The 18,817-nt window shown below is 52.9% G+C and overlaps 10 protein-coding genes and 1 non-coding gene across 11 annotated transcripts; 8 read left to right on the top strand and 3 right to left on the bottom strand.

Annotated features, from left to right (window-relative positions):
• Positions 1 to 328: 328 nt before the first annotated feature.
• On the top strand, positions 329 to 2,086 carry QC764_506850 (uncharacterized protein; the record flags this gene model as incomplete). Its single annotated transcript, XM_062947941.1, has 1 exon — positions 329 to 2,086. One exon carries the CDS (start codon positions 329 to 331, stop codon positions 2,084 to 2,086), a length of 1,758 nt encoding a protein of 585 aa, XP_062799346.1.
• Positions 2,087 to 2,240: 154 nt separating this feature from the next.
• On the top strand, positions 2,241 to 3,615 carry QC764_506860 (putative secondary metabolism biosynthetic enzyme; the record flags this gene model as incomplete). Its single annotated transcript, XM_062947942.1, has 2 exons — positions 2,241 to 2,452; positions 2,505 to 3,615. 2 exons carry the CDS (start codon positions 2,241 to 2,243, stop codon positions 3,613 to 3,615), a joined length of 1,323 nt encoding a protein of 440 aa, XP_062799345.1.
• Positions 3,616 to 4,158: 543 nt separating this feature from the next.
• Positions 4,159 to 4,912, top strand: QC764_0082610 (uncharacterized protein; the record flags this gene model as incomplete). The annotated part of the gene is made up of 2 exons (XM_062940819.1): positions 4,159 to 4,874; positions 4,906 to 4,912. The coding sequence occupies 2 exons, from the start codon at positions 4,159 to 4,161 to the stop codon at positions 4,910 to 4,912; spliced, it is 723 nt and encodes a 240-aa protein (XP_062799344.1).
• A 1,021-nt stretch (positions 4,913 to 5,933) lies between these two features.
• On the top strand, positions 5,934 to 6,410 carry QC764_0082600 (uncharacterized protein; the record flags this gene model as incomplete). Its single annotated transcript, XM_062940818.1, has 2 exons — positions 5,934 to 6,094; positions 6,149 to 6,410. The coding sequence occupies 2 exons, from the start codon at positions 5,934 to 5,936 to the stop codon at positions 6,408 to 6,410; spliced, it is 423 nt and encodes a 140-aa protein (XP_062799343.1).
• A 412-nt stretch (positions 6,411 to 6,822) lies between these two features.
• Positions 6,823 to 6,894, bottom strand: QC764_0082590. The gene has a single exon. It is a non-coding gene; the product is annotated as a tRNA-Cys (tRNA).
• A 1,008-nt stretch (positions 6,895 to 7,902) lies between these two features.
• On the bottom strand, positions 7,903 to 10,281 carry QC764_506880 (uncharacterized protein; the record flags this gene model as incomplete). Its single annotated transcript, XM_062947943.1, has 1 exon — positions 7,903 to 10,281. The coding sequence occupies one exon, from the start codon at positions 10,279 to 10,281 to the stop codon at positions 7,903 to 7,905; it is 2,379 nt and encodes a 792-aa protein (XP_062799342.1).
• Positions 10,282 to 11,205: 924 nt separating this feature from the next.
• QC764_506890 (uncharacterized protein) lies at positions 11,206 to 13,570 on the top strand (the record flags this gene model as incomplete). The annotated part of the gene is given in 2 exon segments (XM_062947944.1): positions 11,206 to 11,351; positions 11,362 to 13,570. The coding sequence occupies 2 exon segments, from the start codon at positions 11,206 to 11,208 to the stop codon at positions 13,568 to 13,570; spliced, it is 2,355 nt and encodes a 784-aa protein (XP_062799341.1).
• Positions 13,571 to 14,255: 685 nt separating this feature from the next.
• On the top strand, positions 14,256 to 14,471 carry QC764_506900 (uncharacterized protein; the record flags this gene model as incomplete). Its single annotated transcript, XM_062947945.1, has 1 exon — positions 14,256 to 14,471. One exon carries the CDS (start codon positions 14,256 to 14,258, stop codon positions 14,469 to 14,471), a length of 216 nt encoding a protein of 71 aa, XP_062799340.1.
• A 189-nt stretch (positions 14,472 to 14,660) lies between these two features.
• On the top strand, positions 14,661 to 15,866 carry QC764_506910 (uncharacterized protein; the record flags this gene model as incomplete). The annotated part of the gene is made up of 1 exon (XM_062947946.1): positions 14,661 to 15,866. One exon carries the CDS (start codon positions 14,661 to 14,663, stop codon positions 15,864 to 15,866), a length of 1,206 nt encoding a protein of 401 aa, XP_062799339.1.
• A 128-nt stretch (positions 15,867 to 15,994) lies between these two features.
• QC764_506920 (uncharacterized protein) lies at positions 15,995 to 17,463 on the top strand (the record flags this gene model as incomplete). The annotated part of the gene is made up of 2 exons (XM_062947947.1): positions 15,995 to 16,739; positions 16,806 to 17,463. Exons 1-2 carry the CDS (start codon positions 16,123 to 16,125, stop codon positions 17,461 to 17,463), a joined length of 1,275 nt encoding a protein of 424 aa, XP_062799338.1. The 5' UTR covers positions 15,995 to 16,122.
• On the bottom strand, positions 17,310 to 18,461 carry QC764_506940 (uncharacterized protein). The gene is made up of 2 exons (XM_062947948.1): positions 18,138 to 18,461; positions 17,310 to 18,086 (listed from the first exon to the last, which is right to left on the bottom strand). Exons 1-2 carry the CDS (start codon positions 18,338 to 18,340, stop codon positions 17,576 to 17,578), a joined length of 714 nt encoding a protein of 237 aa, XP_062799337.1. The 5' UTR covers positions 18,341 to 18,461; the 3' UTR covers positions 17,310 to 17,575.
• Between the last annotated feature and the right edge of the window lie 356 nt (positions 18,462 to 18,817).

Raw genomic sequence — 18,817 nt, 5'->3', positions numbered from 1 at the left:
TGTGCTTGTTTAAGTTTTGGAGAGGCAAAGGGGTTTTGTAATGTGGGTCTGTATTGCCTTGTTATTGTCTTTGAGCTGTATTTATAAAGGAGAACTAGGATTTCATAACGTGTCTGGAGTCATAAAATAACCGAAACAAAAAGGACTTGGCCTCGCTAGCTGTGGTTGGCTGGCCTTTGGTGGCTGTGCTGATGCCAATGAACCCCCTCCAGCAACCCCACTCTGCGCAACATCCCGCCATGTTGAGCCTCCAAGTCACAATTTTACCCTACACTGTCGCGAAACCTATCGATTGTTTGCTGTCCTTTGATCGACGCTGATTCTGGTCATGTGGCTCATCAATTGCCAAAACTATCAACTCGAGCAGAACGACATCGACGGGCCAAATGCGATTCCCTACTGCATCCTCTCACACACCTGGGGTGATGATGAAGTCACTTTTCAGGACATACAGAACTCGTTCGACATTGCCGTTCATAAGAAGGGCTTTGAGAAAATAAAAGGAATGTGCGAGCTCACGCTTGAATACGGACACTCCCACGCTTGGGTTGATACATGCTGCATCGACAAGACCAGCAGCGCCGAGCTGACCGAGTCGATCAATTCCATGTTCCACTGGTACCAGAAAGCAGCACTATGCGTTGTTTACCTCGAGGATTTTGCGCTCGCTGATGGCCAACTCACACCCACCAAAGCTGACCTTCAACCATGCCGATGGTTTACCCGGGGCTGGACCTTGCAAGAGCTGGTCGCGCCGAGGGACATCATATTTCACGATTGCAACTGGACCCAGTGTGGTTCAAAGGTGCAACTTCTGAACATCCTCTATCGCATCACGAGCATCGACATTACTATTCTCCAATCTTCAGATAAGCTGTACCAAGTACCCGTCGCTCAGAAAATGTCGTGGGCAGCTAAAAGAAACACGACACGAATAGAAGACATGGCATATTGTCTCCTGGGCATCTTCGGTATCCACATGCCGCTGATATACGGCGAAAGAGAAAAGGCCTTCTTCCGTCTCCAGGAACATATAGCTCAGAAGACAAACGACATGTCTTTATTTGCCTGGCAACATAGCAAAACTGAACTCGGACTCAGACACTCCGGTATATTGGCGAGACACCCCTCTTGGTTCGCCGGCGCTTCTGATATCAAACACTGGCTTGATCCCGTTATACCAACGCCGTCGTGGATTATCACCAACACTGGTCTTGAGCTCCACACAGCACTCGACTCCTCACGCGGTGAAACTGGTCACCGGCTATACCTGCGCTGTACAAGTGGCCATGTCGACGACAAAGATGGAGATCCTCCCCTTTTCACAATCTGGCTGCGGAAGATCAAGTCATCCTACGTCAGATATCAGCCCTCTTGGCTGTCACTGACGCCTCAGTCACAGATGAGGTTCGGTAAACCGTCCCTGGTCCGCATTGCCACCTCTTTAACGCCAGCTGAGGGGATCGAAGCGAACTCACTCTATTTCTCTCATTCGGATCTCTTGTACCCGACTATAAAAATCCAATGGGAGTGCATCGAGGCGTATTCACATGGCTTCTCAGTCAGCCACAGCTATTATCCAGAGCACCTTTGGGACATCAGGCGCGAGTGCTTCTTAGCCTCATCAAGCCCTAGATTTGTTGGTGTAGTTGAGATCACGATGTCGGCACCCATAGGCGATTCAACCTGGGAGGCGACATGTTATGTCGTTTGTGGACTTCGGAGAGTAGATTCGCGGGCTGCCGAAGGCACTGACACACTTTGCCCCTGGGCGATTGTGCTCCAACATCGTAAAGAGGATAATACTATAGAAGGTCTGGATTCGGGCTACACGCGAGGCGACCTTGTCAACCCTTACAGATTGTCTACACTTGGCATCACGTTTCGGTCCTGGTTAGCTGGAAATGATCCTCCAAGCCTGGGAATGAACCAAGTTCGGTATGGCGATAAGGGACATTTGACTATATCTGCCTCGGTTCTTGCAGGGAATCACCACCGTCAATTAGGAGACACCATAGTCATCGCCGTCACACCAGTCTTGTCGTCTTTCGGCTGGCTTCACATGCGATCTCGGCCCGAACACTAACAGTCTTGGCCGGGTTCAATCGGCAAGTGGGCCGGAAATGCCCCTATCATGAGCCGATCAAAGAGGGGTATCTCCCAACAAAGCGGAATGTCCTCCGTGGTGACCTTTTGATCAAAGCAAACATCATTTGACCGTCAGATTATACCAAGCCATCATGATTTCGGTGTCGCATGAATCGGTCAAGGCAGCGCTGGAAGCCGCTGAGGCAAGGTTCATCGCCAACAACCCCCTTTCCAAGAAGCAGCATGAGCTCGCCGTCGGTGCCCTCCCAGGTGGAAACACACGAACCCTACTGCACACATCCCCATTCCCCCTGACAATGAACCAGGGTAAGGGCGCTCATGTCTGGGATGAGGATGGCCACAAGTAAGCCCCCTAGCCTAAAGTCCTTCATGTCGCTTTGCTAACACTGCGACAGATACCTCGACCTCGTCGGTGAACTGACGGCAGGTCTCTACGGACACTCCAACCCCATCATCCGCGAAACTATGCTCTCCACCTTTGACAACGTCGGTCTTTCGCTTGGCTCAACCACCGTCCAGGAACACAAACACGCTTCCCTCCTTTGCTCACGCTTCAAACTGAAGCGCGTCCGCATGGCCAACACAGGCACAGAAGCCAATATGCACGCTCTCGCTGGCGCGCGGCACTACACCTCGCGAAGAAAAGTCATTGTCTTCTCTGGCGGCTACCACGGCGCGGTATTTAGCTTCCCCAACGGCAAAGCAGCACCCAACACCGTGGATAAGGACGACTTTGTGGTTGTTCCCCGGTATAATGACATCGGCCTCGCAGTAGACGCCATCAGATCCACACCCGATCTCGCCGCTGTGCTGGTGGAACCCATGCAAGGCGCTGGTGGATGTATCCCCGGCAGCAAGGAATTTCTCCATGCCATCCAGGACGCCGCACACGAGGTCGGAGCGTTGTTTATCCTCGATGAGGTGATGACTTCCCGCCTTGCGCCTCACGGCCTGGGATTTGAGCTAGGACTGAAGCCTGATTTGGTCACAATGGGCAAATATCTTGGGGGTGGGCTGGCTTTTGGCGCGTTCGGTGGGAGAGAGGAGGTCATGGCTGTGTATGACCCCCGTGTGGAAGGGTCGCTGGCGCACTCGGGGACGTTTAACAACAACACTCTAGTCACGAGCGTTGGGTATGAGGCTTTGAAGAGAGTCTTCACCGAGGAGGCTTGTGTGAAATTGAATGAGCGGGGGGATGGGCTCAGGGAGAGGTTGAAGCAGGTTACAAAGGGGACCAAGATCATGTTTAGCGGAAGGGGGTCGTTGATTGGGGTTCACTTTGTGGATGAAGCTGTCGAGGTGTTTACATGTGGGGAAGACATTCAAGGGAAGGAAAGGAGGGATTTGAGGGACTTGTTTTGGTTCGAGATGCTGGAGGCAGGGTATTGGACAACGAGAAGGGGGTTTGTTGCACTGATTTTGGAGACAGACGAAAAGGAGCTGGAAGGTTTTGTGGAAGCTGTTGGAAAGTTTGCAGAGAGGCATCGGGATATTGTGGCCTTGTAGGTTGCCAACTTTTGGTCAGCAGGAAGGGACTCAAATTTGTGATCTACGTCACTGGGCTGTTCGACTTGTCAAATAAGTCAGAAGGTCAAGTCATGAAAGGGAAATACAATCGCACTGTCTTTTGTTCAACCAGTCGAGTGTTGGGCATCGACGAACTACTTTTAGGATCAGGCCCGCCAGCCCGGGTCCTCAACAAAGAAGCATGTCACAAAAATAGATTGCTCAAACATTTCAACACGAACAACCCACCGTGTGGATAAAGAGGAACCATGGCATTGTTTTCACGCCACTTCACTAACGGCCGCTATAAGTGACAGGGCCATCCTCCACGTGCCGACCTGAGACTCTTGTTTCCCGTCAAATCGATTTTCTATCTTCATCGTTTTTTGGGAAACCGGCTCAGGTAAGACGAGTCTCTCCCCACACACCACCTACTGACAGCAAAACAACTAAACAGATAATACAGGGCTATTGACTGGCTCCTTTTCATAACTCCCTAACCGACAGCCAAACGATTAAAACTCGGAACGAAAACCGTTCAAGATGCCTCTAAAAGACGATGAGGAAGCTCAGAGTAAAGAGGTTAGCTCCCTATCACCGCCCCCCGATCATAAATGGGACAGGAGATTCGACGTTGAGCGGTTGAACTCAGGCAAAGGCGCGACGCCCGAGGGTCCTAACAAGCCCAGTGCGATTTGTCAACGATGTGTGTGGATGAAAGCACAGGGTGTTTGGGAAAAGGCGGAAGAGGATAAACTACAAAAAATGATCAACGACTTTCTCGCCGAGATCAAAAAACGTTACACTTGCCCATGCCCTGGCTGTAGCAAGTACAAGCAACACGAACGCGTTAATGAGAGGGCGAAAGCAGATGCTAAAAGGCAATGGACAACCATCCCTTCTGTCTATGTGTCAGAAGACCTCGGCAGGCGATATGGATGCAGAGATTGCAGCCTCAACGAAATCCTTCTGAATAACCGCAGGAGGGACAGGCTGATGGCTGACGCGCAACTGAGCTACCTCAAGAGGCCGAGTACGATGGTTGCGGATTGCAATACCAGGCCTGCCGATACTGATGCTCCAGCCCAGCCCCCTGACCCTCCTGTTCCAGCAGCCTCAAAGCCCTTTATCGACGGATTTCTTGAGGATATCATTGCGGAGGTCACAGGAAGGAAGGGTGAAAAGAAAGTCTATTCTATTTTGGTCGGGGGTCGTGGCGAGCGACGCCCACGGAATGGGGTTCCAGTTTCCAGCGAAGTGTGCGCCAGAAACCAGGAGCATATCCTCAAGTTCATAAGCCAATTCACGGGGGTCCATAAGGCTATCAAAGCCAGGCCTGCCGTCTTTCGACCAGTTCTCAAGAGCTGGCTCGTATCAAGACCTACCCAGAGTCGACTACACTACCCAAGAGAGCTCTATAAACTGTGCCCTGACCAACCGCTATATGCTTTTCAAGATTGGGAAGAAACGAATCGGGAGGCACTGGAGGGGGAAAAGGCACGAGTAAATGTAGAATCGGGATCCTCTGCTGGTCCTGAGGTTCCAGCGCCGACATCTGATGGAGTCTCAAAGCCTGCCAGAACCTCGAAACGCGTCAAAGCTTCCACCCTCGTCGAGTCCTTAAAAAGCGTCATGCCCGGGCCCGTCGTAACCGTAACACCCATCATAGCATCTACACCGGTGATTGCTCTTGAACCCGTCACCTCCGCGCCGGATAATATATCGCTAACCGTCACAACCTCATCGTCTTCCGTAACCGCGACACCCGTTATGAACTCTACAACAGTAGTAACCTCTACAGCCGCAATAGCTCCTGAGCCCGCCGTAACCGCGACATCCGTTACCACCCCCATACCTGTAACAACTCCCCAACCAGTAACGCCCTTGGCAGACATCATACCGCCACCCGTCACAACCCCATCACCCTTTGTAATCGCGGCCCCGATAGCACCCCCAAACCCTTTCCCAACCACTGCACCCGAGTCTCGCTCACCCTTGGGTGCCTTCCCAACCCGAAGACCAGACCCCTTCATCCCAAGCCGCTTCAAAGTAGCTCCTCCTCCTCCCGTCGCCGAACACACCTTCACCGCCTCCGTCATAACCCCTCCCCATTCTTTAGCCCCAACAATCCCAAACCTCCCCCTCACAATCACCCCCTTCCCCAATCCTCCCATCACCACCCCCTCCCCGCCAGCCCCCCCCCCCCCCCCTTCACCTCCCTCCAACGCCTCACCCTCCTCGACTACCTCACCTACCAAGCCCAATCCAACTTTTCCCTCTCCTCCGCCCTCCACACCTCCCTCACCAACCCGGACGTGATGCCCCCCTCCCAACACATAGTCTTCATCTACTACACACTCCACTACCTCTCCTACTCCCTCGACCAAGTCCGGCAAACCACCTCCATCGCCGAGTTCACCCTCGCCCCCTTCGAAAACCGCCGTTACGCCAGCGAAAAAGTTCACATCCTGTTTAACCGGTTAGAGGCGCTCATCAGGCCGTATGCGCAGTGGGCTGTGGTGACTATTGTTAGGGCTGCCGCGATGGGGAGCAAGTTTGTTTACAGTAGCGAAGATGAAGCTAGGGCGAGGGAAGCGTGGGGGATATACCAGGTTTGGATTTGTGGGGTGGGGGAGGCGGAGCGGGAGTTGAGAGAGGTGTTTTTTGAGAGGGGGGAGAAGCCGGAGACGGCTATTCCGACTGAGTGGGTGAGGTTTCAGGGGGAGCTTTGGAGCTTTGGGGTTTGGTTGGAGGAGGGGGTGGGGGGCCGGTTGTTGGTGCCTTTTCCTTGGTGATGATCGTGATTGTAATTTACGGCCTGTGATCACGGCCGGACCGGATCAAGGCATGGAGGGAGATAGAGAAGAAGGATGGATACACGGATAGTAATTTATAATGGATGACAGAAGTATATTACCCTAAGAAGTACCCTTTGATGTAGCGTGATGTGAATGTTCCTCGAGGAGAACCAGCAGCACAAAACTGGCCAGTATAGCGTTACGAATGCAAATATTTAGCAAGACAGAGTGCTCTAGGAGAAGTCCGATGGTAACTGACCTTAACAGAACATTGATATAACCGTATGAGTCACTGTACCTAAAAAAACACACCTGGATTGGAGTAAGACTTACATGGCCAGTCTCAACTCCTGCTAAAGATCCCTATCATGGAGTAGGGGTGAGAAAGAAAAAAAAAAAGCAAAAGGAAAGGACTAGACGCGATTTGAACGCGTGACCTACCGGACTGCAGCCGGTTGCTCTACCCCTGAGCTACTGGTCCTGGGCTGATTGTTGGAAGAAGTGGTGGAGATCTGACTCATGTGAGGAAGAGGAGGGTGGAGTCTGTGGAGCTGGCTCGGAGGCTGTGGTTCCGGCTTGGGCTTATGTGGCGCTGATGGGGCTGAATAGACTTCTCACCAATGTGAAAGCATAATAATGCGGACAAAACTATCAAAAGAATAGTGAGCTTCAACCTCAAGCCAGTTTCGGAAAGATTATGGTGCGAGTGATCTTGCTGTTGAAGGTTTGGGATGTTGTTGTGGGTACCGAACTTGAGTCACGGACAACATCTTAATAATCTTGACTTTCTCTACCCTGATGCAATCATAGCCAGTGAGATCCAACAGTCTGAATCTACGTTGAAAAATGACGTTACAATGACCAGGTAGCTGTGTGACAAAGAAATCTAATTTCAAGACAAAGCGCTACCCTTGTCTAGTAATCAGTCTCTTTGTTCAAGGTTTCAAATGGCGCATATTCAGTGTAGACACCTAGGTGAGCGTCCGAATTAGCATCTGCAACAATTATAGCGTCTGGGGTGCAATGGTGCGCACTCTCTCATGATGCCCCTGAACCACAGGATCGTGGAGTAGATGATCAGTCAGCAGCCATCGTTGAGGTCTGAAGTGAAGAGGATCGTGGAAGTACCGTGGGCTTCTTGCCATGCCGAAGATAGAACTTTAGACTGTTGTCGGTAGTGATGAGTGTATAGTCCTTTTGGAATGTAGTGGCCAACAACTACTACCCCCGGACTATACCTCGGAAGGCCAGTGTTGTTACTCGGGAACACTCGAAGCCATTCCCATAAACAAGCATGAAGGTAACACAGCTTCTTGATGGTCGCATTGAGCGCTTTGCCACCAACCTGCATTTTGCACGTGGCAGTATAAGGTACCTAACTATTAACCATGCCTAAAATGTCCATATTCATTACCATCGTCAAACTACAAGGACTATCGTTGCATGTTCCCCAACCCTTCCACGACGTCTCTGCCAAAGTCTCCAGCTCTCACTGCACATCTTCCTTATCACCGCCCTCAAACCGCCAAGTAACCCTCCCAACCTCCACCCCCTCCCACTCCTGCACAATCTCATACTCCCACTGCCCCTCCCCCTTCACCCCCTCCCCCGGCACCCTCACAACAAGCTCACACCGACTAACACTCCCAACAGGCAAAATCCCCTCCCCGATCTCCCCCCGTCCAAAAGGATGAAGCGGCAGCACCACCACCCCCTTCTCCTCAACTCCCAAAGGCGTAACAACCCCCAACCGCCTCGCCAAATCCCCCGGAACCTCCAGCCTAACTTCGCTCCCCACCGGCAACGATCCCACTCCCCTTACCGCGAAGCGTCTCGGTGCATCAAACGCCCCTGCGATTCCAACTGGTAATCTACTAACCCCAGTACCACCAGGCGGGGGGTTAACCACGTTGAAACTCTTCCAAGCCACATTATTATTCCTGCTCACAAACTCCACAAACGCGGGGAAAGTACCAGGTAGGACAGGCGCAGGGTCCTTGTCTGTTGTTGCGACTGCCACAAAGGAGTACCCGCCCGGTCCGACGTTGGGGACTTTACTCGCTGGCCAGGAAAGTCTCGGGGACACAGTCAAGACTCGGCCAGTGGGGACAGCAGAAGGGAGGGTGACTGTCCCGATTAGAGTCCACAGGTTGGGGGTGATGAGGGTTGCTGCCGGGGCGTGGTATACAGTCACCTTTGCATTCTGCGCTGCTGACCCGCCGCGGTTGAGCAATCGGATGTAGATGCTGTGGTCACGCCCCGCGAGGATGGGTTGGGAAAGGGAGGTGTTGTTTTCATTGCCTGAGCCGGACCCAAAAAGGGCTTGGGGGTTGGGAACGGGGGTTTGGCGGATGATGATGTCGGGGGAGTTGGAGACTGTGCCTGAGGAGGGGACCCGGCCGTTGTCGGCGGGGTAGTCTCTTATGTAGAGGTCGGGGGCAAGGTTGATGAAGCGGCCGTCGATGATGGCGCGGAGGTTGGGCATGACGCCGATGCGGTCGGTGGAGGGGGTGCTGCTTGGTGTTCCGTTTGTGGTGAGGATTTGGCGGAGCTGCAAGGGGGAGAATTTGTATCCGAGGGTGGCGTTGGCTATGCCTTGGACTGCTGCTGCTGCGCCGACGATGATGGGAGAGGCACCGGAAGTGCCGCTGAAGTAGTCGGTGTAGGAGTTGTCGGTGCCAGAGTTGTCGTCGGTGAAGGTGGTGTCAATGTTTTCACCCCAGGCATAGACGTCGACCCGGGAGCCGTGGTTGGAGTACCACAGGCGGTAGTGTGGTGCGGCAGAGCTGGAGGCGCCCACCATGGTGGCACCGGACTCTTTGTAGTCTGGGCTGGAGCGGTTGAAGATGTACTTGCCCGAGAGGTTGACATAGGCATCAAGGTCATACCCACCGTTGCAGGCTGCTTCAATGACAGTGATGCCCAGAGCAGAAGCCAGACGGATGGCATCAAAGTTGGCGTCGGCAACGGAGACAGGCCAATAATACTGCCCTCCCACAGGGTCATTTTCCTGAGCTTCAAGGAGAAGAATATCTCCAAAGGCCATGTTGTTCACGGCATCCAGTATGGCGGCCGCGGTGTTGTAGCCTGTCGACCGATGCTGGGAAATAACCCGCCCCTTCACCTTGGGGACAATGCCAACTCCTCCTATGGCGTTGTCCACCTGAAGCATCTCACCCAACACGGCAGTTCCATGGGAGTAATAGGCGACATTGTACCCCGAGATCAATGTGATACCGGCCGCCTGAAGATCCTCGTGGTCAAGCTTCCATCCCTGTTCCATGTCGACAATGTTGACCCCCAAGCCATCCCCACCAGGAAAGCCCCAGGCATATCGGGCGTTAATGCCAGCCGGTGCCGCATCGAGGTACCCCTGATTTACACTTCGGGGGTCATCGCTGGGATTGACGGCAGGTGGAGGGCCGGCTTGAAGTGCGTGGACGCTTTCGACCTCTTCGAGGCGATGAAGCTTGTGGATGAGCTCAAGAGTCTCCTTGGGAAGAGAGTAATCTCCGCCATCGGCAGGTGTTTGAGAAGTCGTCGCAGTCTCTGTTTCGAGTCTGGAAAGACGTGACTGACCCTCCAAAGCAACCTCATACCAGACGTCAAAGTTGGGAAGGTCGGCGGTGGGATCAGATGCGGCGGCAGCGGCAATACGACTGAAGAGACGAGCAGGGCGATTTTCTTCAGGGATAAGGGGATTGACATTGGGAACAAAGCCACTCCGACCATTCTGGGCCCTGTCGATCAGTTCAGCAATGAAGGTGGGATCCTCCTGTTGCTTCTTGTGGCCAGCAGGGGTCAGCTTCAGGGCGATTTTGGGAGGCCCAGCGGGGGGTGCTTCAACAATGGGCTGTTGGGAAGCCATCTTGAGTGCTTCCAATAGATTGGGATAAACCTTCGTTCAACGCTTCAATTCACAGTCTGCGTTGCTTGTGTTGAGGGTTTGCGAAAGGGTCGTGAACTGGTGGCAAAAGCTAGGACAGCATGCTGGAGTCTCCCGGGGTTCTTATAGACCATCTCATCACCGAAGACGTACATATCGTCCTCGTATGATTCGTATTCACAACCATGAGATAAATAGTCTGATGACACAATGTCCGAATGAGCTTGATTATTTGGTACCCAGACCGAACTTGATGCTGTCCTCAGCCTCCGCCACTATTGATCAGCTTGGCGTTGAGAGACAAATCATGGCGAGAGCCACCGCACGTAAATGGCTGTATTGGGAAAGAATCCGAGTACAGCTCTGTGCGACAGACACCTGTCCTATAACAGAGAGCACCACTACACCTTCGGTTGCTAGTCACGCCATTTTTGCACGTTGTCATAGATGAGCGTGACAATTGCGGGGTTGAAGCCCAGGCATCCAGCCAGATTCTGCTTGCTCTCTGGTGATACTTGATCAGTGCAAGAGGTAGGTTTTGTTTATCCCTTTATTAAACGGACATGGAGTTACGGTGGAAGGTCAACACCAGAATTGAGGAAATAGTTCTGTTAACGCATCCAACATCAAATAAACATCAGCCATATGAATTATGGTGTGAACAACAGCTTCCTCATTAACCTAGTCTCACCTACCTGTAATATCATATCCGTTATCCAGTCTCCCAGTCAAACTAGCTCTCAACAAAAGACAAGAGCAAGTTTTGCACATCAGTGCAATTCATAAGCTAGACCGGTGGCAGTGTCCGAAGGATTGCAGCGTATTCCCGGTGCCTGGCGTGCTGGCTAGGCTCAGCTCTGGCTGTGATTGGTTAAATCGGAGGCTTGTGTGGCGATCAAACCCACGATGGTGGCACAGCACAGCTTTAGCCGCCAAGGTGTTGAAGCGCAAATGTATCGTCAAGAGTATGAAAACACGATTGTCTTCTTGTTGTTGTTGTCGAGAGGCCCAGCCTTAAGCTCCTCGTTCAAACGAGACCTTTTGAAGAGGCAGTATGTCAAGCCAAAAGGTTTCGCGATATCAACATCTCGATGGCGAGGATGATCTCGACATTTCCCCCTCACCCAGACCAGCGCCCAGGCTGCCACCAAGACCAGCACCAGAACTTCCACCAAGACCAGCACCCAAACTGCCACCTAGACCTAGACCACCACCCAAGCTTCCATCCAGATTGGGCAGAAAGCGAGATAGCAAGCAGCCGGAATGGATCCAAATACTCGAAGACGACCTGCTAGACGCCGAAGACAAGGAAAAGAATGAGGAACCCCGGAAACGAATATTCCACACTGATACCGAACGATCAGTGGGCCAGTTCATGGTCTTCCAGTTCCCAGCAATGGCCATTACAATAGCCCTCTTCGTCTTGCATGGATATCGGATGGAGTGGCCGGACATAAACTCGAACATCTCGTCTGCGCTGCTGGTAGGAGCAAAGATCCACGAGACTCTCATCGTCGCCTCACTCTTCCAGATTCTGTATTCAAATATTCGGCGGAAACTTGTCGGCTCAGAGGGCATCCCCTTTGGGTTTCTGACCGCACCCTTTCAGCTCAGCTCACCGTTTTATCTCTTCAGCTCTTCATTCTTGGCACCTTTGACGCAATTTCACGACCTCACTTTATCGTCAGTCTGGATGGCATTTATCATGGTAGCCAGCTTCTCCATAGCCACCCTGGCTGGTGCGAGCTCTGGTATCGTGATGCTCCCCAAACTTGGCTGGTGGAACATGTCTCCAGATCGCTCCGTCGACCCATACGCGATAGGGCCCCTGTCAAGCATCTACCCCAAGACGATGGACAGGAAAAGCATCCCAGAATACTGCCCTGCAGCTAATGATACGACCTCCTCGGATTGTGCGCACGCGGGATATGATAACCCCAACAGCATCGACTGGTCCTGGCTGTCGAACATCGCCCGTGGTACTCATGGTCTGCCCACAAACCTGACATCAGGAGGCAAATCGGTTGCATGGTGGAAGAGCTCCATGTCACTGCAGACAGTGGTTGGTGCAACCACTCCCATGAAACTGGCCGCCTCGCAGGTTGCGAAGGGATATTCCATGGACCGATCAGACTTTGTGCAGACACGCAGAACCGCCAAACTGACCAGCAGCACCGGAGACTCGATACCACTCGAACAACCCCGGATCGCCATCCAGTGCACCGACCCCAGCCGCCCAAGAAAGGATCCCCTAAAGAGCGAAACAATGGCAGACGCACCATTCAACTTCCTCCTTGACCCAGGACTCTATTACCGCTCCGACCCAACCTTTTTCATCCCTCACGAGCTCCTCGACGTGGCTTACAACTCTAAAAGCCACTTTGGCTTCATTGACCTCGGCCGTCACGCCCCCGTCCAGGCATCAGCCACCTTTTGGACAAGATACAACACCACCGGCACCTCCCTCGCCCTCTGCTTCATCGACGCCCGCTGGGTGGGCTCCTCCGTCTGGTCCTATTCCAACAGCGACCTCCCGTTATTCTCCCACGCCATAACAAACGCCACCTTGAACGCGTCAAAAGACCTGGGTGACATCATCACTTTGACGGTCCCCTGGCTGAACAGCCTGAATAACTCGCTGGATATGTCATCTGATCCGCTCAACTACAAGACACCAAACGTGTCACGTTTTGCCTATGACCGTATCTACGACTATGCGGTCGAGGGCGGGGGCGATCAACTGTATCAAGTGCTTTCGAGGTCGTTGGCGGTGTATCTTGTTGATGCTCTTGCTGAGTTGACCTGGTCGAGGATGCGGCTGGATAACCGTGAGGAGGACCGGAATGATGGGGCGATATTGGATTATGCGTTGGTGGGGGCAGATCAAGACAGGCTTGTGTATGAGTATAACTTTGAGGGGTTGTCTGTCAAGCTCGCTTTTGGGGTTTTATTGTTGCACGTCTTGTTGGTGGTGGTTCATTTTGTCGGGACGGTGTGTGTGTATCGCAAGTTTGGGAGCAGCGCGTGGGAGCAGCTAGGCGAGTTGATGACGTTGGCGATGAACAGTCGGGGGACGGAGCTTCTCAAGAATACCAGCGTGGGGGTGCACAAATGGGAGGTGTGGAGGCTGATGGCAAGGGTTACTGAGGATGAGGGTCAGGAGCGCAAGGTGGAACTGAGGTTGAGCAGTAACCAAAGGGTTGGTGACGAAGAGAGTTCGGTGAAGGAGGTTTCTGGGAAGAGGCCGACAGCATTTCGAAAGTATGGGTAGGTGATAAAACAGCGTGAGAAGCAGTAAATAAACAGGGGTATATACCTTAACAATATATAAAATGGCATTTGTTTACAGCGCATTAAGCGTTGAATGACGGAAAATTCGACTGCTAGATCTCGAACCATCACCCGATCGAACTGACCCTCTGAAGCTGCAAATCCACGCCACGTCACTCGACCAAGCCGGCGATTACACCTGCCTTTCGTACGGTTGGGGCGAAGCTGAACCAACAAAAGTCATTCGGCTCAATGAAACATCGTTTGACGTCCGCTAAAACTTTTTTACCGCCCTGCTTTACATCCGGCTCCCTGGCAGGCCCAAGAGGTTATGGATCGATGCGATTTGCATCAACCAAGATGATATCCAAGAGAGGGAGTCCCAGGTCGACATCATGAGACACATCTATCGGTCAGCCACAGATGTCATAGCATGGATCTGGGAGGACAATGGTCCCCAAGATGAGTGAGGAGTGGCCTTTTTGCAACAGTTGAGGGTCCGGACCGGATGCACAGGTGATTGGCCTCGGGGCTTGGTGAAAGCCACGGCCAAGCTTGAGCAGGAAACCTTCCTGTGGCTACTCTCCACGGCCCCTTCTGGTTTTTTCACCAGCCCCTGGTTTGACCTTCTCTCGATCTTTGAGTGGCCTTGGTTTTCTCGTATTTGGACTGTCCAGGAAGTCGTGATGGGGCGGTGCGGCTGTCACGGAATAGAATGGATGGACATCTGCTATTGCGCCGTCTTTACTCTGCATCATGCTACCGACGCGCTGAGAGATCTTGCTAAACTAGACACCCTGGACTCTCATGACTTACAGGGTCTTGGTCTTCGGATTTATCATTGGCAACGCCTGATCGCTGCCGCCAAGAAGATTCATGTCGTGGGCCTGTTTACATCATAACGCTTGCTGAAGTTGCTCATGGGTCAATGCTTGCAATCGCTCCAGAAGGCCGTGAAGAAGAAATACCCTGCGCGAGAATTCGAGACGTGGGGCGGAATAACCCGGCAAAAGCCCCGAGAGCAATCCAATGTTGGGGCCTGAAAAATGTGGACAGTGCCTCGCAACTGACGACGCTCTCCCTTTCGGATTATGACGACAGATGCAAGACGCCCAAATGCTGTCATTAAAAACAGGATGCCAAAATACCTCCCTCCGGAACAAGCATACACACCTACTCATTCACAACAGATACTAAGATCATCCAGCGACCGCTGGACCATGTACGAATTGTTCAGCTGCTTCCGCGGCTTTGGCGCCTCCGATCCTCGCGACAAGGTCTACGCAATCCTAGGCTTGGCCCAAATCGAACACGTGCTTGATCCCCTGTCCACGGCTCATTACGATACAACTTTCAGTGTTTTTGATGTCATATGGGACCTTCTTGACGTTGAACTGACTTGCAAAAAGAGTCTCCGATTCCTCCGTGATTGCTGCGGCATCGAAAAGCCCGAGGGCTTCCCGTCATGGATGCCGCTCTGGGATCATCGCGGATCTCCACCTCCGACTATTGGCCAGAACCCAAGGGAGCCATTGGACTACTTTGAAGAGGAGCCACACGCTGTCTTCAGAGCAGGTGGTGAAACCCATGCAGTGACCAGGATGATCAAGGATACCAAACAGCTTGCTATCCAAGGTTTGATATGTGGTATTATTACAGGCACTGGGGATATGCTCGACGCCAACGCGCCTGATCGGGTCAACCCGACTGCACATAAATTAGCGTCACGGAAAAAGTGGGCAGAAATGATAGGGGTAGATGCCCTTGAGGAGTTCACACAGACACTGATCGAACTCCAGATAGCTGGGCAGATTGCCGGGGAACAAGCAGCAGCTCTGTTCGCACATTTTTTTGGGGAGCACATCCAGGAGAAAGAATTCCTGCACAGTGGCTTCTTTAAAACGATGATGGTGTCTGTATCCAGCCAAGGTTTTAACTACCTTGTTGACCGACCTGTCGGGACCGATCAAGTTGAACCTGAAGCTTCTCTCCCAAATATCTGCCGGCGCTGGAATCACCCTCTAAACAAGAACGTCAATGAAAGGATTGCTGCGGTTTCCCACGGCCGAAGATTTTTCACTTGCCAGACACAGTGGTATACAGAGGGAGAAGATTGCATACAATTCGGCTTGTGTCCAGGCAATGCAGAGCCAGGTGATACAGTTGCCATGTTTCTTGGATTGGGAGTGCTGCATGTGATCAGACCTGCGGGTCTTGATGGGGATGGAAATCCATCCACCATGGGGCCTCGTGGGAGAGGCATATCTTCACTCGTGGATAAGCGGCCAGCTCCTTGAAAGGATCCGTGACCCTGAAAATCCTGGGATGTTGAAGACTGAGGAGGATACGACTTCGGTAGCATGCCGGGGTGTTACACAACTGCCACCGCTAACCTCCTATGGCCTAGAGCGCTAGCGCCAGAACTCAGCCCCGAAGGCTGACAGCCCTCAAAACCCGACTTGCATTTTCACTTCAACCACACACTCTCTATCTCATCAATAACCGAACCATCACACCCAACAATTACCTGGAACCTCGATCCGCACCCCAAAAATGTCACCCATCCCCTCCCTCCCCCAAGAAGCCATCACCACCCTCCTCAACTTCACCCTCCAAGACCGCATCACCGGCTCCCTCATCGGTTCAGCCCTGGGCGATACAATAGGCCTCTACACCGAGTTCCTCTCCTCGACCCAAGCAGCAACATTCTACCCCTCCCGCACCTTCACCCTCCACCCCGGCCCCACCCCCTTCCACCTCGACCGCCACCGCGCCCCTTTCACCCCAGGCCACTGGACAGACGACACCGACCACTCCCTCCTCCTCCTCCTCTCTTTTTTACATCAGTCCACACCATCAAGCCACGTCTTCCCCACGCAGAGTGATTTCGCCTCCCGCTTGAGAATATGGGCTTCTCAGGGGTTCAAGCCGTTGGGGACGATGCCGCTCGGATTGGGGAGGTTGCTTGGGACTGTGTTGGCGAGTAAGGGGTTTGCGGAAGAGCCGGAAGGAATCGCGAGGGGGTACTGGAGGGGGACCAACAGATTTGCTGCGCCGAATGGGAGTTTGATGAGGACGCATGTGTTGGGGTTGATGACGGTTTGGGAGGAGGAAACCAAGTGTTTTGAGTTGGGGGCGGAGATTTCGAGGGCGACGCATGTTGACCCTAGGTGTGTGGTTGCTTGCGTTGTGGGGAGTGGGTTGGTCAGGGAGTTGGTGAGGGGCGAGGTGACGAGGGGAGAGGATATTGACGGGGTGATTGAGAGGGGGAGGAGGTGGTATGAGAGTGTAACAGGGAGGCGGGAAGAGGATCCGGGGGTGGATTGGGAGGAGTTGTGGAGGGTTTGTGATGGAAAAGATGGGCTGGAAGGGTTGAGGTTGGATGATGGGGCTTCGATTGGGTTTGTCTATAAGACGTTGGGGGCGGGGGTGGTGTTGCTTAGGATGGCCATGGACAGAAACCGTGGGGTGCTCGACCGATCAAGGCTTTTTGAGGAGCTGATCACGGAGCTGGTTATGAAGGGTGGAGATGCCGACACAAATGCCTGCTTTGCCGGAGCGTTGCTTGGAGCCTATCTGGGCTTTGCTGCATTGCCAGATCACTGGAGAAACGGCATGGTACATGGAAAATGGCTGGTTGGCAAGGCGGAATCCCTGTGTCAGGTTCTTAACGTGAAGGATGGTCAGTACAACGGTCAGGAAGATGCTGATACTGCACCTCTCGGGGGAAAGCCGGAGATCAGCCAGCAGGATATGGAAGCGAAGTGGATGGTGTTCCAGCAGGAAGTAGTGAGGAAAATGGAGGAAGCAAAGAAGACTGACGAGACCAAAACTACGGAGCCCAAGTCAAAGTCGGCTTGGTCTGTCCCCTGGAAGAAACCAAAAAAGCCGTGATCGTAACAATCATGTCCAAACCAAAACATACCTCTACCTAAGGTCTATCCACATGCAGCTTCCAACTCCAACGCTATACTCCAACTTCGCTTTCCAATCAACCATCACCACCTTACGCACTCTCCCCAATCCTTTCGCCCCTCTCCCACCTTTCCTTCGCCTCATCCAACCTCCTCACAATCCTCGCCGGGTTACCAACCACAACAACAAAATCAGGCACATCCTTGGTCACCACACTCCCCGCCCCAACAGTAACCCCCCTCCCAATAGTCACACCCCCTAAAACAGTCACACTCCCCCCAAACCAGCAATCCTCCCCAATCACAATCGGCTTCCCCGCCTCCGGCCCCTTGAGCCCATTCCTCTGAAACGGATCAAGCGGGTGAGTGGCGGTATAAAACGAGCAATTCGGTCCAATCAGCGTCCTCGACCCAACGGTGATAGTACAAGTATCCAGCCAAGTGGAGTTGTAGTTGATGTAAACTTGCTCGCCAAACTTGAGGTTGAACCCCATGTCGACCTTGATGGGGCCGTCAATGTAGGGGTAGGCGAGGGTGAATTGGGCTTCGTCCTGTTTGGGGTCTGCGAGGACGGGGGGGTTGGGGGTGTCGTCACAGATGATTCTATAGGGTGAGCCAGTATCAGGGTGAGAAAGGGGAGTGGGGGAGGGCTACTTTTTCCACAGCTCAACCATTTGCCGCCGGGTGAAGTCAGCGCGGGAGCCTACGGCGTTGAAGTCGTTGCAGGCGGCGATGCATTTTCTGCGGGCGCTGGAGATGTCGGGGTGGAAGGCGTAGTAGAGCTCGCCGGCTTCCATGCGCCGTTTGTTTTCGGCGGGGTCGAAGTCGGGGTGGCCTGGGGGGACGGGGGTGGACATTATTATGGTGGGTTGGAGATAGACTTGGTGAGAAAAGAATAGTGAGATCTTCCAACTGATTTTAAGTTATAAGTGTGAATGTATTCACCGTTTTATGCTCTCATATGGTGGCTTGAATAAACGCGGGGTTGTGTTTGGGCGGTATTAGTTCGGGTTCTAAAACGTGGCTATTGGATGGCGGGGCCGAGGTGCGCCGACTGTGGCGGAGTTGCCGCTTTGGTGTTTGTTATTTCTCCACACTGATGCGGGAAGCCGGGCCGCATGGTGCTCATGGCGGAGTACGTCCAAGAAAAGGGGGCCCCTGAGTGGGAACAAACAGTTGACGATTGTCCAAATGATCGAGTCCGAATATCCATTGATAAGGAGGCCGATTGCAAGCCTCGAACCGTTTGCGTTCCTAACTGTTCAAAAACTGTTCCTAAAGTATCGCGTGTATGGTCAAGGGCAAGTTTAGTCAAACATCGCTTTCTCGCTCTC

The sequence above is a fragment of the Podospora pseudoanserina genome, chromosome 5 (assembly GCF_035222485.1).
Source record: "Podospora pseudoanserina strain CBS 124.78 chromosome 5, whole genome shotgun sequence".
In the NCBI taxonomy this organism is placed as follows: domain Eukaryota; kingdom Fungi; phylum Ascomycota; class Sordariomycetes; order Sordariales; family Podosporaceae; genus Podospora; species Podospora pseudoanserina.
The sequence above is the reverse complement of the archived record's forward strand: the minus strand, read 5'-3'. Positions and strand labels throughout refer to the sequence as shown.

Coding starts and splice junctions, on each gene's coding strand:
- QC764_506940 (XM_062947948.1), bottom strand. CDS start 18,340: ATGTCCACCCCCGTCCCCCCAGGCCACCCCGACTTCGACCCCGCCGAA. Junction 18,087..18,137: donor ATGGTTGAGCTGTGGAAAAA/GTAGCCCTCCCC, acceptor CTCACCCTATAG/AATCATCTGTGACGACACCC.